General features: G+C 58.3%; 3 protein-coding genes across 4 annotated transcripts; 1 reads left to right on the plus strand and 2 right to left on the minus strand.

The window, feature by feature from the left end:
* Positions 1-3,176: 3,176 nt before the first annotated feature.
* Positions 3,177-5,981, plus strand: RNF26 (ring finger protein 26). The gene has a single exon (XM_060104102.1). It carries the CDS (start codon positions 3,761-3,763, stop codon positions 5,069-5,071), a length of 1,311 nt encoding a protein of 436 aa, XP_059960085.1. The 5' UTR covers positions 3,177-3,760; the 3' UTR covers positions 5,072-5,981.
* Positions 5,982-7,578: 1,597 nt separating this feature from the next.
* On the minus strand, positions 7,579-9,659 carry C1QTNF5 (C1q and TNF related 5). 2 transcript variants are annotated; one of them, XM_060104104.1, is made up of 3 exons: positions 9,410-9,659; positions 8,852-9,115; positions 7,579-8,519 (listed from the first exon to the last, which is right to left on the minus strand). In XM_060104104.1, the coding sequence occupies exons 2-3, from the start codon at positions 9,063-9,065 to the stop codon at positions 8,002-8,004; spliced, it is 732 nt and encodes a 243-aa protein (XP_059960087.1). In that variant the 5' UTR covers positions 9,066-9,115; positions 9,410-9,659; the 3' UTR covers positions 7,579-8,001. The 2 variants fall into 2 exon arrangements, with proteins under 2 accessions (XP_059960087.1, XP_059960086.1); XM_060104103.1 differs by lacking the exon at positions 9,410-9,659 and having other exon boundaries at positions 8,852-9,321.
* Positions 9,660-10,315: 656 nt separating this feature from the next.
* MFRP (membrane frizzled-related protein) lies at positions 10,316-15,246 on the minus strand. Its single transcript, XM_060104946.1, has 13 exons — positions 15,193-15,246; positions 14,966-15,068; positions 14,738-14,851; positions 14,488-14,649; positions 14,141-14,354; positions 13,349-13,479; positions 13,096-13,221; positions 12,791-12,867; positions 12,272-12,420; positions 11,624-11,754; positions 11,347-11,478; positions 10,631-10,758; positions 10,316-10,540 (listed from the first exon to the last, which is right to left on the minus strand). Exons 1-13 carry the CDS (start codon positions 15,244-15,246, stop codon positions 10,316-10,318), a joined length of 1,746 nt encoding a protein of 581 aa, XP_059960929.1.
* Between the last annotated feature and the right edge of the window lie 186 nt (positions 15,247-15,432).

Consider the following 15,432-nt stretch of genomic DNA (forward strand, 5'->3'; position numbering starts at 1 on the left):
TCTTCCATGACACAATTCTGCAGGGATAGTGCCTCCAGGCATTAAGTTTTCTCCAGATCTGGCTTATTTTCTTCGCAACCACTGCAACTCACAGTAGTAAGCAATTTGAACTTCCTCCCTAAAGTCAGTTGGTGTTAGTTCATTTGACCAACACTGTCCAGTCTTCCAGCCTCCAAATAGAGGATGACCCCTGCCTTGGCAACAGTCGGTTTGAACCGGCTGTTATCTGAAACACAGTCGTAGAGGAGAAAGAAACATTATCGAGTCAGTAGAGATACTGCTTGAGTCCAAACCCAACCCAACCACAATGATCACCTCAAGGAGAGTGTTAACAACCTCTCAGCACTGGGAAGCGTCTTGGCTTCTCTAAGGCGGGGGTCATCTGAGCACTTCTTTTGCCTTGTGGTAACATGGTACTTTCTTATATTTCTAGCTTAAGAATGGATAGCATTTTGCAGTAATTCATTTGTCACAAGAATTTTGGCCACAGGTCACCTCTGCCTGCCCATAACTAGAACGCCCACAGAGTCAAAGGTTGTGGCTTGTTTAAGCTAAACTAAGCTGGGTTTGGCTTAGTGTGTCTCAGATCACTCAAAGGGGAGGCTAATTAGTCCAAGACTAATGGAAATACTGTCTTAGAGCATCCTGCCAAATTCAAGGTCTTTCTTGGCCTGGAAAGCTGGCTGGTTAATTACACACAGGGCAGGCACAGCAAATTTGCTGAGTTTGATTTTGGACACATTGAGTTTGAAGCACCAGTGGGATATCCAGCAGCTGTCCAGGAAGCAGGTGGAACCTGAACTTTACAAGAGAGATTCAGGCTGAAGACACAGATTTGGGAATCATCATGTAGAGAGGAGAGGGGACCATGATGGAGACAGAAAGAAACAGGAGAGGGTAAAAGTCCAGAGGCCAAGGGTGGAGGAAGTGGTCATTGATGTCAAGTGCTGCGGGAAGATAAATTAAGAACATAATAGTGTTCACTGGACAGGTAAAATTTCTGAAGAGGACACGTTATGCATGGTGGGTTCAAGTATCTTGAAGAGGAGGTGGGCATTTTCTCCAAGATTTAAAATTAGGGGAAAAATGCAAAATAAAAACCCCAGCAACAATAACCACAACAGACTGTGATCTGGGCAGGAGGTTAAACAAATCTTTATATTATTCTCCTTTGTTTAGAGAAATTAGCATTTTGTGGCAAAAGCATAGATGGGGCTGGGGGTAGAAATAGACTGTTCTGTAATATAAAATAACAATGGGAAGTTGGAGTCTGATGGCTAGAGAAAGGGAGGGGAAATCTCAAAAGGAAGAGGAAGACAAAGGGAAAACATGTCTCAGAGAAAACATTAAGTTGGGGGCTGACAGATGTGAGAAAGAGGCTGGGGAAAAACCAGTGGAGTTTTACACATTGCAGTCCTTGCCCTACACTATGGTGTAACCCCTACTGGGAGCCCCTTGTTTCAGTAAAGGTGTGCTGCATCCCTCGCCTTCGTATGCATCAGTGGTGCTTTGGGCAAGAAAGCATTCAGGCAGTATTCAGGGTGGGGTGACAGAGACAGACACTTTCAGCAGTCCAGGCCAGAGTGGAGATGAAGAATTCAATGTGCTAACTAAAAACTGTCACTAGCCACCATAGTCACTGACCTTCAACATCCCCTGAAAGGAGTTCAGGGCAGAGATCAGGAATGAGGCACTCTGTGCTCTGGGAAAAACTGGCAGAACGGGCCTTCAGATAGTTATTTTCAGGAGAAGATTCTACGAGCCCAAATTCTTGCATCTTCTCACATCTAGAAAAGCACTTAAATCATTAACGGAGACATCTGCTCCTTGTGACCAGCAGCAACCTTCTGCCAAAATGTGTGCTGAATTGCACGTATGCCCCCCTTCCCAAAATTACACATATATTCACCTCCCCCCTTACCTCTTCAGAGTAGTTCCTCAGAACTATCTCAGAGGCTGTCTCCTGGGCTATAGTCCTCATTTCACCCCAAATAAATCTTAACTCATGACTCTCATGTTTTGCTTTTTTTTTTTTTTTTTTTAAATCGACAAATGCAAGCAGGAAATTAAAGCAATGGAGGCCAGGGGAAGGATAAGACCTCCAAGTATCCTTGGCCTTAGTAGAGAACACCAGGCTTCCCAATATACTTGGGATAGGATCTTAGATATTTTGAATATTATTTGAATATTAAAGAAAAAGGTAAATTTTTGAGGAGCTTACTAAGGGTGCCCAGGCAGATATCTAAATAGAGCATTCAAGTAAACAAATTAATAGGGTCTGGGCTAGGAGGGTGAGCTATTTCCGGCATGTGACCTCCTTTTCTCACTGACAATGAGGTAATCTCCTGAGGATGCTGAGAAAACGTGATAGAGCTTGAGGAAACAGTTTGGAAATAGCACCTTGGGAATCCCCTATCACAATCTGTTTCCCCTTGAACTACTTGTGAGCAGGCACGTCTTAAACATTTTTTATATCCTCATTTGTACAAATACAAATCCTCATTTGCATTTGTAGCAGGCTCAATAAACGATAGAATAAATGGATGAATGGAGGAGGACGAACGACCAAGTCTGAGGCTGCGGAGGCGGTGCAATCTTAGAGCCCAGCTCAGAGGCAGTGACCACCAACCCGCACCTAAAAAAATCAAGGCTGGGGCTTCCCTGGTGGCGCAGTGGTTGAGAGTCCGCCTGCCGATGCAGGGGACACGGGTTCGTGCCCCGGTCTGGGAAGATCCCACATGCCGCGGAGCGGCTGGGCCCGTGAGCCATGGCCGCTGAGCCTGCGCATCCGGAGCCTGCGCTCCGCAACGGGAGAGGCCACAACAGTGAGAGGCCCGCGTACCGCAAAAAAAAAAAAAAAAAAAAAAAAAAAAAAAAATCAAGGCTGGAGGCCAAGTGAAAGAACAGCACCCACATTATCCCAGTCCAAAGTCCTGCTCCTTTAGGGGGCGGGGCGGGGCTGGGGGGGCAAGTTCACCTCTGCCCTTCAACTGACCAATCCCCGCCTCAAGGGGGCGGGGATTTCAATCTGTTTCCCCCCCACCCCTTAAAGTACTAAATATGTTTGGGCGCCGTTCAAACGGACCAATGAGTGCTCGATGTTTCCTGCGGTTGGGCCTCACCGATTGGTCAGAGTTCGTCGTCCCTCCCTCCTTGTCACGCCTTTTGCCCCACCCGGTAGCACACAAGATGGCGGCGCCCAGCGGAGTAGAGGCCGCGCCTGGGGTTTGCTGAGGCTCGTTCCCTTCCCCGCTGCTCCCTTGGGCGCGAAGCGCCGCGAGCCCAGAGGACGGGGGCCGGGCGGGGACAGAGGCATCTGCGTAGCTGGACCGCGAGCCCGCGCCCAGCCTGCGCCGCCCCCACCCGGCCCCGGCCTGGCCCGATCCCTTGCGTTCCCGGTCTCCTCTCGGTCTGACCCATTGCCCGGCCGTGGTATGCCACCACCAGGCCTCCAAAGCTGAGGTTTCTCCTCCAGCCTGGGATCCCCTCCACTTTAGAGATGTTTGGGCTCTTTCCTCCCAAAGAGCCCGCCTTCAAAACCGGGACTCCTGGACCGGCATCTGGCGGCCCCCTTTCCCTCTCCTGAAACTCCACTTCCTTCTAAGCCACTTCTTCCTCAGATTCTCTCTGTATTGGAGACCGCTCACTTCCCTTCCACATTAATCCCCGACCTCCTCCTTCCCCCAAATATTGACAGCCCTGACACCCCCCCTCAACCGGGAGCCAGACCTCCTTTTGGACTAACCCCCATAGCCCTATCATGGAGGCTGTGTACCTGGTAGTGAATGGGGTGGGCCTGTTGCTGGATGTGCTGACCTTGGTGTTGGACCTCAACTTCCTGCTGGTGTCCTCCCTCCTGGCTTCCCTGGCCTGGCTCCTGGCCTTCATCTACAACCTGCCACATACGGTACTGACTAGTCTTCTGCACTTGGGCCGTGGAGTCTTGCTGTCACTGCTGGCCTTCATCGAAGCCGTGGTTCCCTTCACCTTTGGGGGCTTTCAGGCCTTGTGTACCGTACTATACAGCTGCTGTTCTGGCCTGGAGAGCTTAAAGCTCCTGGGGCACCTGGCCTCCCACGGGGCGCTTAGGAGCCGGGAGATCCTGCACCGGGGTGTCCTCAATATGGTCTCCAATGGCCATGCTTTGCTGCGCCAGGTCTGTGACATCTGTGCCATCACCATGAGCCTGGTGGCCTATGTGATCAATAGCCTGGTCAACATCTGCCTCATTGGCACTCAGAACCTCTTCTCCCTGGTGCTGGCCCTGTGGGATGCAGTGATGGGACCGCTGTGGAGGATGACGGATGTAGTGGCTGCTTTCCTAGCCCACATTTCCAGCAGTGCTGTGGCCACGTCCATCCTCCTCTGGACCCCCTGCCAACTGGTACTGGAGCTCTTGGCATCCACTGCCCGCCTCCTGGCCAGCTTTGTGTTTGTCAATCTCACTGGCCTGGTGCTGCTGGCTTGCGTGCTGGCAGTGACAGTGACTCTGTTGCACCCAGACCTCACCCTGAGGCTGGCCACCCGGGCGCTCGGTCAGCTCCATGCCCGGCCATCCTACCACCGGCTCAGAGAGGACGTTGTGCGGCTCTCTCGCCTAGCACTGGGCGTGGAGGCCTGGCGCCGAGTCTGGAGCCGTAGCCTGCAGCTGGCGAGCTGGCCTAACCGGGGAGGGGCCCCTGGGGCCCCCGGGGCCCCCCAGGGTGGCCCTAGGAGGGTGCCCTCAGCCAGGACCTGGCGACAGGACGGTCTTCCTGAAGCTGGGCCCAGATCAGAGGCAGAAGAAGAGGAGGTCAGGATGGCCAGAGTGACAGCTGCCCGGGGCCGAGAGAGGCTCAATGTGGAGGAGCCTGTAGCTGGGCAAGACCCATGGAAATTGCTGAAGGAGCAAGAGGAGCGGAAGAAGTGCGTCATCTGCCAGGACCAGAGCAAGACGGTGCTGCTTCTGCCTTGTCGGCACCTGTGCCTCTGCCAGGCCTGCACTGAGATCCTGATGCGCCACCCTGTCTACCACCGCAACTGCCCACTGTGCCGCCGGGGCATCCTGCAGACCCTCAACGTCTACCTCTGAAGACTCCCTCCCCGCCTGCCCACCCCTCCACGCTCCACGCAGCCACCTGCGCTAGGACAACATTGACACCTGATCTCTGCGTCCCAGCCTGAAGCCCCTCCTGCCCCTATGGCCGTCCTGCCGAGCCTTGGAGCCATACGTCCAGGACATGGAGATGGGAAACTCTGGAAGACTGTGGCTTGGCTGGGGGCAGGGTAACAGCTTATCCTTACCCAGTGGGTCCCTGTGATGCCGAGGGTGGTGAGTGTGTCACTCTGTGAGGCCCTGAGACTGTTCTCTGTGGACTCCCCTCCAGCTTGCCAGGGCCCACCCAGATGCCCGCGCATGGGGCTCCCCCTCTCCGCTTCTGGTTGTTCTGTTGGGGATTTGCAGGTTCTCTCCCTGCTCCCTTCCCACTTCCTCCCCCGCTTCTGCAGCCTCACACATCAGTGTCATTTGGGTGTTTTGGCAACTCAGGGGCCTTGGAATGATCTTGAACATTTGCTTTCAGCTGGAGCCCCTGTGCTCTGGCAGGCTTGGGGGTAGTATCTCTCAGGTGCCCTTAAAGCTACTTCTACCAGTCATGATCTTATGAGGCTCCCTTCTACCTGACCCAACAGCTGGGATGAGAATTAACCCCCAGGTGTGTGTGTGTTTGCACCTGGCTTTGGGACCATGTGCCCTCTGACACCCCAGCACCACTGGGAACTGCAGGGGGATAGCCAGATTTCTACTCCTATCCCTTTCACTCCCCACATTGCAGAGTGAGATGGCATTCCCCTTCTGTTCGTCTCTCCCTGGCATCGGGGAGGGCAGACTGTGCACATTTCACTAGGGTCCAAATACAGAGGGGGCCAGGGCCGAGAGGCATGCAGCTCCCTGAGGCGTCTGTCTGGCACAGGATCCAATGAATGAAGTTCTGTTACAGCTCTGACGGCCTCTGTGTGCATCCTTGCAAGGGCGAGCTGTCGGTTAGGGTGACGGATGCTGTAGCAGGGTCCTTCAGTCCTGCCGGACTCACAAGTGTGGTTGGTGGGGGACCTGGCAGAGAGATAAGATAGGGTGCCTTGGGGAGAACTCCTGCCAGGTGTGGCTGGCTTTGCTTTCACCCTGTCTGATTTGTGCCCTCTCACGTGCACAGCTTTTGGAAAGCTCTCCTTATCTTTTCTATCTTTCCAGAATTAGCCCTAGGAGAGAGGAGTGTGAACTTGCTCACCCTTTGGGTCAGCCCTCCTAGCTTTTCCTCTGGTACCACTCTTCCCAGGAGGGAACTTGGGGTTCCTGCTGCCTGGAGTCCAACCTACCCTCAGATCCCTGGAGGAGTTGGTGCTTGTCGTTGTGCCTCTTGGCATAGAGTGGCGCTGTGATGGGCTGGAGTATGGCTGTGGGGCCTCCTGGTGGACAGCTGAGAGGCCTGTCTCTAGCTCACTGGGTCCAGTCGCCATTGGTCATATCCATCCTCACATGACCTGCAAGAGACGGGGGGACACTACCCCATAATTGTATGTTAAATCTAGGAGCATGATGCCAGGGACAGCCTTCTGGAAGGGGGTGGGGGAAGGTAAAACGGCAGATGGGAAGAAACTCCGAGGAGAGGCCCCTCCACTTTCTCTTGGGTTGAGAGCCTGAGCTGATGTGGGCAGGCCAGCCCGGGTTTGTTTGTCATCGGGTCGGGGGTGGGGCAAGGGGAGGAACCTCGGAGGGGCTTTGCGGCTAGCCTCAGACTGAGTGGTGTGGCCCGGCTCAGTGAGTGACTGTTCCCCACATCCACCTTGGAGTTGGGAGGCCTGAGGAAGGGCTCTTTTTTCCCCTTCCCCAACCCTGGAGAGGGAGCTGAGCAGGGGGAGGCTTGGTTCCTTCCAGTCTCTGTTTAATGTGAGGATAAACATTTTATGAGAGAAGATAAACTTCCTGAGCTGGGAGCAAATGACCCCCTTTTCCTCCACCCCCATCTGGAATGCCACTGGCAGAGCTCAATACCCTTCCTCCCCCTAACCACCCTAGCAGTCAGGAGCTCAGCTACCTAGGGTCATTGCTGCATTCTGGAACTGGGGTGCCCCCTCGTGGCCATCTCCAAGATGACATCTCTAGACGCCCAGGGACACTCCACTCCCCTGGCATGGGGGACAGAGAAGTAGCTTTCCAGTCATCTAGGGACCAGGCAAGTAGCCAGAGCAGCCATGAATGAAAATCCTGGCTTGCTTTCTGTTGGTCCGGGCAGGGATGTGTGTGGTGAAGTTCCACCCAGTTCATATGACATCTTTGAGTTAGAAAAAGGGCTCCTCCTTCTGGGTGGCTAAAGTCTGACACCAGGACACCCTCCTCAGCGGGGGCTCCCGTTCACAACCTCCACCGCTTACGCAGCAGGTCTGTGGAGCGGCCTCTCCTTCACCTGGGTCTGCTTCCAGCCCAAGAGCCCTCCCTTCTGCCTGAGCACCCTCCCCACCCACCATCCTCCTTCTTCTCCCCATTCTCAGAATCAGGGCATCCCCACCAGTAAAGAAGAAAGGCTGAAGCCAGTAAGAGGGTTTTCGTCGTTGTTGTTGTTGTTTTAAGATTTATTGAATGATCTCTGAGAAAAGGGCCCACCAGGAGCAGGAGGGATGAGGGAGGACCCAGAGAAGCAGAGGACCAGGAAGGGAGCACCCCACCTTGGGGTCCTGGGCCAGAGCAACTGCGGGGACTCACACCCGCCAGCACACCGCCAGCACGCTGCCTGCCGGCACTCCTTTGGTCTAGGGCAGAAATCCAGCCACTGCCCTGTGCTGCCAGCCCTGATCTCAGCCTCTGTCCCCATCCCCGGCCGGCAGCAGAACAGAGAGGCCCCCACCCCACCTCCGCGGTCATTCACAACATTCCAGGGGGACCAGCCCTCCTGGATGATGTGGCTGTCGGTGTCACCCCCTCCTGCCCTTCGAGGGAGACAGCATGCGCTCACTTTCCAGTGGGCATCAAGCGAAGACAGGGGAGTTGTGCCAGTCAGAATACACTAGAAATCCAGAGAAGGTGCTGTCTGTCTTGATGCTGGCGTAGATGCCAATATAATCACCCACGCCCACCTGTACCCACACCTGGTCTTTGGGCTCCAGCCTCACCATGGCGCCCCCGGAGAGCGAGGCTGGCTTGGGCCACCCCCCGAAGAACTGGAAGAAAGAGGCGATGGACTCTCCATTCTTGACCAGATCGAACTGCAGGCTAGCCCGGTAGACGGTGGCGTGGACGGCGAAGTAGTAGACTCCGGGCACGTGGCAGGTGAACTTGCCGGTGACGGCGTCGTAATGTCCCTGCTCATTCACCAGCACGCGGTCGAAGGGTAGGGGCGCGTCCGACGGCGGGGGCACCCGGCTCTCTGAGCGCTTGGCGCTGAAGGCGGAGCGCGGAGGCACCGAGCACTCGCCTGCTGGCCCGGCCGCCCCCACGGGGCCTGCTTCTCCTCGTGGCCCGGGCTCCCCACGCGGCCCCGGGAGGCCTGCGGGGGTGGGGGTGGGGGGAAAGCGGAGCAGTTAGGGCGCGCCCGCCGCGGGCCTCCAGCATCCTCCCTCAGCCTCCCAACCTCCCCTTCCCGGCCGGGGCCGCCCTGCGCCCCAGGACCCCCTCCACCCTTCCTGCAGGGCTTGGGGCAGATCTGAGGGTCCCAGGGGTTTTGGCTCCCGCAGCTGAGTCCCTTTCTCCTTTCCCGGCTCCGGCCGGGTCGGACGGGGACGGGAGCGGCGCCCCCTAGCGGCAACCCCGAGCCCCGGGCCCCCGGGAGCAGGAGCGGGGCCGCACTCTTACCCGCCTCCCAGCGGAGGCGCTTCTTACCTGGCCTCCCGCCCTCGCCTTTCTCTCCTGGAGCCCCGGGCGCGCCATCGCGGCCGTCGCGGCCGTCGCGGCCGGGCAGACCCTGGCTGCCATGGTGGCCCGGCGTGCCGGGAAGTCCGGGGTGCCCCGGGCACAGGCTGGGGATCTTGTTGTCGTCTAGCGGGGGCGAGCCGGCCGCCAAGCCCAGGAGCAGCAGAGCGAGGAGCGGCCTCATGGCGCTGGCACGCGGAGCCCGGACGCCGCGGGCCTCTGGTCGTCTGTGGGCTGGGCAGGACAGGAGTCGGGACCCAGAATCCTGGGACCTGCCTCGGTCCCCGCCCCGGCGCAGCCGGCTCGGTCCCCACCCCACTGCCATGTCTCTGAGTGAGGCTGAGTGGCCTCGAGGGGGCGAAGAAGGGGGCGCCCCTAGACCCAAGAACCCCGAGAGCACCAAGCAGGGGGAAGGAGAGGCCAGCCCTCCCACCACCACTACCCCCGGCCGGCGCCCAGTCTTTCCCACAGTCCCCTCCCCCACCCCCATTTCCCCGCCCCCCCCCCCCCCTTCGCGACCAGACTCACCCGCCTCCCGGCTCCCGGGGCTTCTCGCTCTCTCTGTGGGCTCCTTCGGGGCTCTCGCTACTCCGGACCCTCCAGTTGACCCCTCCTTGCTACCTTCCTTCCCTGCGCTTCTCTCTAGCCAGGCGCCCCCTGCCCTCGGCGTCCCCCCGGCCCCGGTTCGTTCCTTGCCGGCTCTGCTCTGCTCCTCCCAGACTCCAAGAGGAAACCAGTTGTTCGGGGGCCAAGAGCCCGGGCCGGGAAATAGCAGGGAAATAACTCGTGGTGTCGCCCGGCGGCCGGCCAAAGTTTGGTGGAGAAAGGAGGGAGAGATTTGAGGCGGGCGCAGAGAGGCAGAGCCACGAGAAACAGACGCTCAGGGCATCCACAGCTCCAAGGAGGTGGAAGGAGAGATGGTGCCACGACGGAGATCAAAGACAACACTCTAGTCCAGGAGAAATAGAAGCTGAGAACCGAGGGTGGAGGGTTCTAGAAGCAGTAGACGACTGGATCCCCAGGGCTCAGAATAGGGCCTGCCACATGACTAGGCACTGGATACATTTTTGTTTGGAATAAATGAAAAAGTCAGAAAGCGGGTGGTAGAGAGCCTGAAAAAGCAGGTGGAGATGAGGAAGGTAGAAGGTAGGAAATTGGGGTCAGAGGCTTGGGTGGGAAGCAATCTAGATGATCACTGGTACAGTGTGGAGTCAGGCCAGCTGTTTGCAGCAGCTGGGGCAAATAAAAGGATAGGGAAGGATCTGGCAGGGTGGGAGGGTCCCGTTAGTCCCGCTGAGACTCCTCTTCCCCTCCCTGGGAGGACCCAGAGGGGATAGGCAGAGTCCCGTGCTGGTCCCCTTCCTTTGCTCCCCTGCCTGCCCACCCTGATAGGAAAGGAGGATGGGCAGCAGAGGGCAGGGGCCCGCCTCAGGGTCAGGGCTGGGCACAAGCCTCCAAGCCAGCTGCCTCAGGCAGCCTGTTGCAGTTAAAGGGCCAGGGGGTGCCCAGTAGTGCCAGGCCAGACTGGCACTGGCGCTCCGCCTCCTGGCAGACAGAGCGGCAAGGGGGAAGGACACTGCCTAGCGGGGTGCAGTGGGGCACAAGTAGCCCACAAAGGAGCCTCCGGAAATGCTGGTAGCAGGGCAGGCTTGTCAGGCTCTGTGGAAGGAGGAGACCAGCCCTCAGGCACCCTGCTCCCCCAGTTCCCTCCCCTCCCTGGGGGTTCCTCCTTATCTCTCCCTGGAGCACCTTGTAACCTCTGAGGACCTCCACCACCTCCTCCTGGGTGGCCATGCCCACCCAGATGTTAGGGAAGGCCGTGGTGTTGTAGCTCAGACCGATGCACATCTCCACTTGGACAGGCTCACAGGCCAGCTCTGCAGGGGTGGGAGGGGAGGGTCACTCTGGGGAATACTCACTGGCTGTGTGAGCCGGGACAAGTCACCTAAGCGCTCCCTATGGGTCAGATGGGGAGAGTCAAAGGAGATAACGCAGAGAGATGCTTTATCCATGTCGAGGATTCCTGTTTTCCTTGAGAGCCTACTCCAAGCATCATTTGCCAGCCCTGGGCATCATGCAGGCACCTCTATGATCTCAGGGAGCTAGAGGCACCAACATTGGCAGGACCAGGGCATCTGGAAGGAGCTCCCCCGCTCTCCCCCCATCTCCGAGGTGGGCCCTGGAGAGGGCCTCTCTGTGTGACAAGGCTGGACGGGCTCTTGAAGCATCAGCTCCCAGATTCCCATTTCCCTCGGGGGTGACACTAAATACCCTTGCCACTCCTGGGGGGAGAACCCCTCCAGTATTTGGTGGAGTGGTCCAGAGTCAGGCTAGTGGGCCCCTCACCCCATCAGGGAAGATAGGGATGGCTGGTATGACGCGTGCCAGTGGGTTTCTAGGGATGGGCACCCAGCCCTCTCAGGCCTGCCAGCCCCGCTTGTGGTGCCCTGGGGCAGGCTCCTCACCTGGGGGTGGGAGCAAGGGGATGCTGCAGTCGTCATCGCTGCTCTCTGTGCAGTCTCTCCACATGCCACACAGCCACTGGAGATTCTTACACCCCCCATCCTGGCAGGAGAACTCTCCGGGCCCACAGGGGTCTGCAGGCACAGGGGGCATGGCAGTGCCCTGGGACATTCCTGTACCCCCACTGCCTTCACAGTGCCCTGACCAGGGTCCAGAGCCTTTCCCTGTTCTCCTGGAGGCGCCTCCACTGCCCACACCCACTCGCCCAGGGCCACCTACTCTCTGTGGCATTGAGGGCCCGGTAGGTGGCCGAGAAGCCGCCGATGCTGATGCCATGGCCTGTCCTAAAGAGCACAGCCAGCTGGTGGTGCGAGGAGGTGAGGCGCGGGGGCGGTTCTGCTCCACAGAACCTGCCCAAAGCAGACAGCAGTCCTGGCACGGGGTCCCCCCGGCTGATCGAGCGTGCACGGGGCCTCCCGCAGACGCAGCAGGGAGCTGGCTGCTCTGGGCGATGCCAGAGGGGATGGGAGGCATAGTCACTGACTCATGGGACTGGTGAGGAAGACACACATGTTCAGGAGACAAAGTACTAAACAAACGAAACAAACTGCTTGAGCTTGAGCCCCTTCGACCTGGGGAAAATCAGTGAGGGTTCTGGGGGAAGCTATAAATAGACCGGGCAGGTGGGAGAGCTGGGATGGGGAGAGCCTCCTGGAGGAGGTGATGTAAGGAGCAAAGGTGAGAGGGACAGGTACGAAGGTGAGGAAGGACAAGTCTTTTTCAGGGCGACAGTGCGGAGACCTCCAGCTTGGCGCAGGAGAAGACAATGAAGCTAGTGCGTGCGTGGGCCGGTTTGTAGGAAGACTTGACCTCGGACTCTGGAGGATGGGGTTTATCCTCAGCCCCTCCCGCTGGCTCTGCCAGTACCTGCCCAGGAGGCTGAGGGCCCCTGAGTTGCGGGTCTCATACACTTCCACGTAGTCAAACTTGCACTCGTCCTGAGCTTCCAGGCTGAAGTTGTGGAACAGCAGTTCGATGCCATGTCCAGTGGGCACCGAGATGTGCCAGGTGCAAAGCTGGGGGAGGGCACAGGTGAAGTAATTTATGGATTCCTTCTTCTGTCCCAATCGGGGCCTCCAGGCTTGAGCTCCAGATGGGCTTCCCCCTGCTGCAGGCGGGGTAGGGAGCGGGTGGGCTCTGCCCACACTGCTCTCATCATCTGTGGCGGAAGGGCCTTTAACTTATCTGGTCTCAGAGATAAGCTTACCCAGCACGGGAACATGGACACCTAGTAAGCACTTAATAATGTTCCCTTCCGGCCTGCGTGGTCTCTGACCTTCCCAAGTACAAGGCAGTATCTGCCATGCTGTTTTCAATCGCAATAACCCGGATGCTCAGGTGTGCCCACGTGGGCTGCACCACCCTCCCTATGGAGCACTGGCTTACCTGTTGGTGAGGGTACTGCTGCAGGTAGCTGGGAGCAGAGAAAGTGCCCTGGAGCCCAGTCAGATTCCCCCCACACCCTGTAGAGAGGAGGAGGGGCGCATGAGTTTGCCAGGGTCTGTGCCTTTGCCCGGTAGGGCCAGCAGGGATGGCAGAGAAGAGTTTTGGCTGGGCCTGTGGGGAGACAAGTTCTGGGCCAGAAGAATGACCAGGCAGGTTTGGAGCTGGGCCAGGCCTGGGGAGGCCAGCCTGAACCTGGATCAGATGCCAGGGGACAGTACCCGCCCTGAGGCTGGCCGGGCCCATACCCGAGAACTTGGCGCTGCAGTTGGCCTCATCACTGCCATCAGTGCAACTGGCAAAGCCGTCGCACACCGAGTCAGGTAGCAGGCAGATGAGCTGGTCGCAGGGGAACTCATCGTGGGCACAGCTCCCTGCGGGCGGGCATCTGGATTCAGAACCCCCTAGAATCTCTACCCCTTTTGCAGGGCTGGGAGTGGCTGGAGAGGGGGGAAGCGGACAGTTGACAGGTAGCTGGGGACCTGGCGGGAAAACACTCACCATGACCAGGGGTCACGGCCTGGTACCAGGCATGGAAGCCAGATCCTTCCACGCTGCTGTCAGAGACGAAGGCCACGCGGAGGTGGCTGGCATTGGTGTTGAGTGTGGGGGGAGGCACCCTCCCACACACTCTGCAAGAAGCCAGATTGGGGGTGACGGAGGCTCAGAGCTCAGGGCCAGCCAGAGTGGAGCCTGCCTGGGCCCTGCGGTCCTCTTCCCTCAAGCCCCGTCCTGGGGACAATGTGTCCAAAAGGTTCCCTTCATTTCCAGCAGAGCTCTGACCTCCCTGGCTCCTGCATGTCCATTCTTTTTTTTTTTTTTTTTTTTTTTTTTAATTTAATTTTTTACTGTACACGGGCCTCTCACTGTGTGGCCTCTCCCATCGCGGAGCACAGGCTCCGGACGCGCAGGCTCAGCGGCCACGGCTCACGAGCCCAGCTGCTCCACGGCATGTGGGATCTTCCCAGACCAGGCACGAACCCGTGTCCCCTGCATCGGCAGGCGGACTCTCAACCACTGCGCCACCAGGGAAGCCCCTGCATGTCCATTCTTGAGGCATTTATCCATGGGAAAGATATGTGGGAGCTCCAATTTCCAGATTTGGAAACCAAGGTCAGAGAGGGGAAGTGACCTTCCCAAGGTCATATAGCAAGATGGCGGCAGAGCTGGGCCCAGAGGCTAAGTCTCTCCGTTTCCTCCCAGTCAAGAATGTCCCCCTGCAGTTCCCTGGTTCTGCCCTCCAGACAGTGGTTCAGGAGGGGTGTGGTGTATCCTGCGGGCAGAGGGACCCACCTGAGGAGGGGGCCTTCAGGCTCGGGGGAGATTTCCAAGCGATCAAAAAGACAGGAGGCCACACTCTCCACGCTGAGAGCTTCGATCTTGAGTTGTATTGTATGGTCTGTGGCCACTTGGATATGCCACACGCAGTGGGCATTGGGAGGGTAAGGGTCTGGGTAGTCGGGGCTGGTGAAGAAGCCCCTTGGGCCAGGAAGGAGGCCCCCACAGGCTGCAGGGACGGAGGTTAGAGTTCAGAGGTCAAAAGGAGAGAGACTTGTTTTTATAAGATGCCTCTTCCCGTCCTCCCCTCCCCCCTGCCGCCTTGGGCCCTTCTCCAGGAAGATCTGCCCCCTAGTACTCACTCGACTGGGGTGCGGGGCTCATGCCTGCCTCCGGTTGCCCTTTAGGGGTCCCAGTTGCCTGAGAGGTGGTGGGGATGGGAGTGGGGGTGGAGCCAATGGTGGTGAGGCCTTGGGAAGGCAGTGGATGATGGGAGGCCCCGGACGCAGGTGTAGCCTGCAATTCTGGAGGCGGGAAGACGGGGGAGTGGGATTCAGAGGTGCTGGATCTCTTGCAGGGCATGGGAGACTCATGGAGGCCTTGGGAACTTACGGGCCAGGATGATGGCCACCAGCAGCCCGAGCAGCAGCAGCAGCAGGCTGGCCAGCAGGAGGACACACAGCCAGGAGAAGTGGCAGTCAGGCTGCAGCCCTCGGGGACGCCGACCTGCGGGCAGGCGGGGTGGAATTTTGAGAGCCCTTTCCCTTGGGCATCTCTCACACAACCCTTAGCCGCTGGGCCTTTCTGTCCTACCCCCAGCTCACCCCCTGAGATGGTTACCATGCCAGGGAGCTCGGGTGCTGCAGCTGGCGTCCTCCTGGAGGCTGGGTAGGGGGCAAGGTGGCCCTGATTCAGGCTCAAAAGCAGGATTGCAGAATTCAGTCTGAAGGGAGAGACTTGAGGGCTGAGGGCCGGTGGCAACACTGCCTGGCAGGTGTGTTCACTGGGCACTGCCAGCCCCAGGTGGGCATCTGGGTCTTGCGGGAGTGGTCCTGTATGACCCTTACCTTGCTCAGCTCTGTCGCCTCCACGCAGAGGATGATGTCTGAGCAGTCCTTCATGGCTCTAGGCTCTGCATGGCTTTCTCGAGTCCCTGCGACAGCCCAAGACCCGAGAGGGCCCGCTCCCTTCCCCCAGGCCCCTCTCAAAGGGGCAGCCAGGCTGGACCAGCTCTCCCGCCGGCCTGGGCAGAGTGGTTCCAGGCTGGTTCTGGCTACTGGCTATTCTGTCTCTGCGTGGGGGAAGGG

Source organism: Mesoplodon densirostris, chromosome 7, assembly GCF_025265405.1.
Source record: "Mesoplodon densirostris isolate mMesDen1 chromosome 7, mMesDen1 primary haplotype, whole genome shotgun sequence".
Lineage (NCBI taxonomy): Eukaryota > Metazoa > Chordata > Mammalia > Artiodactyla > Ziphiidae > Mesoplodon > Mesoplodon densirostris.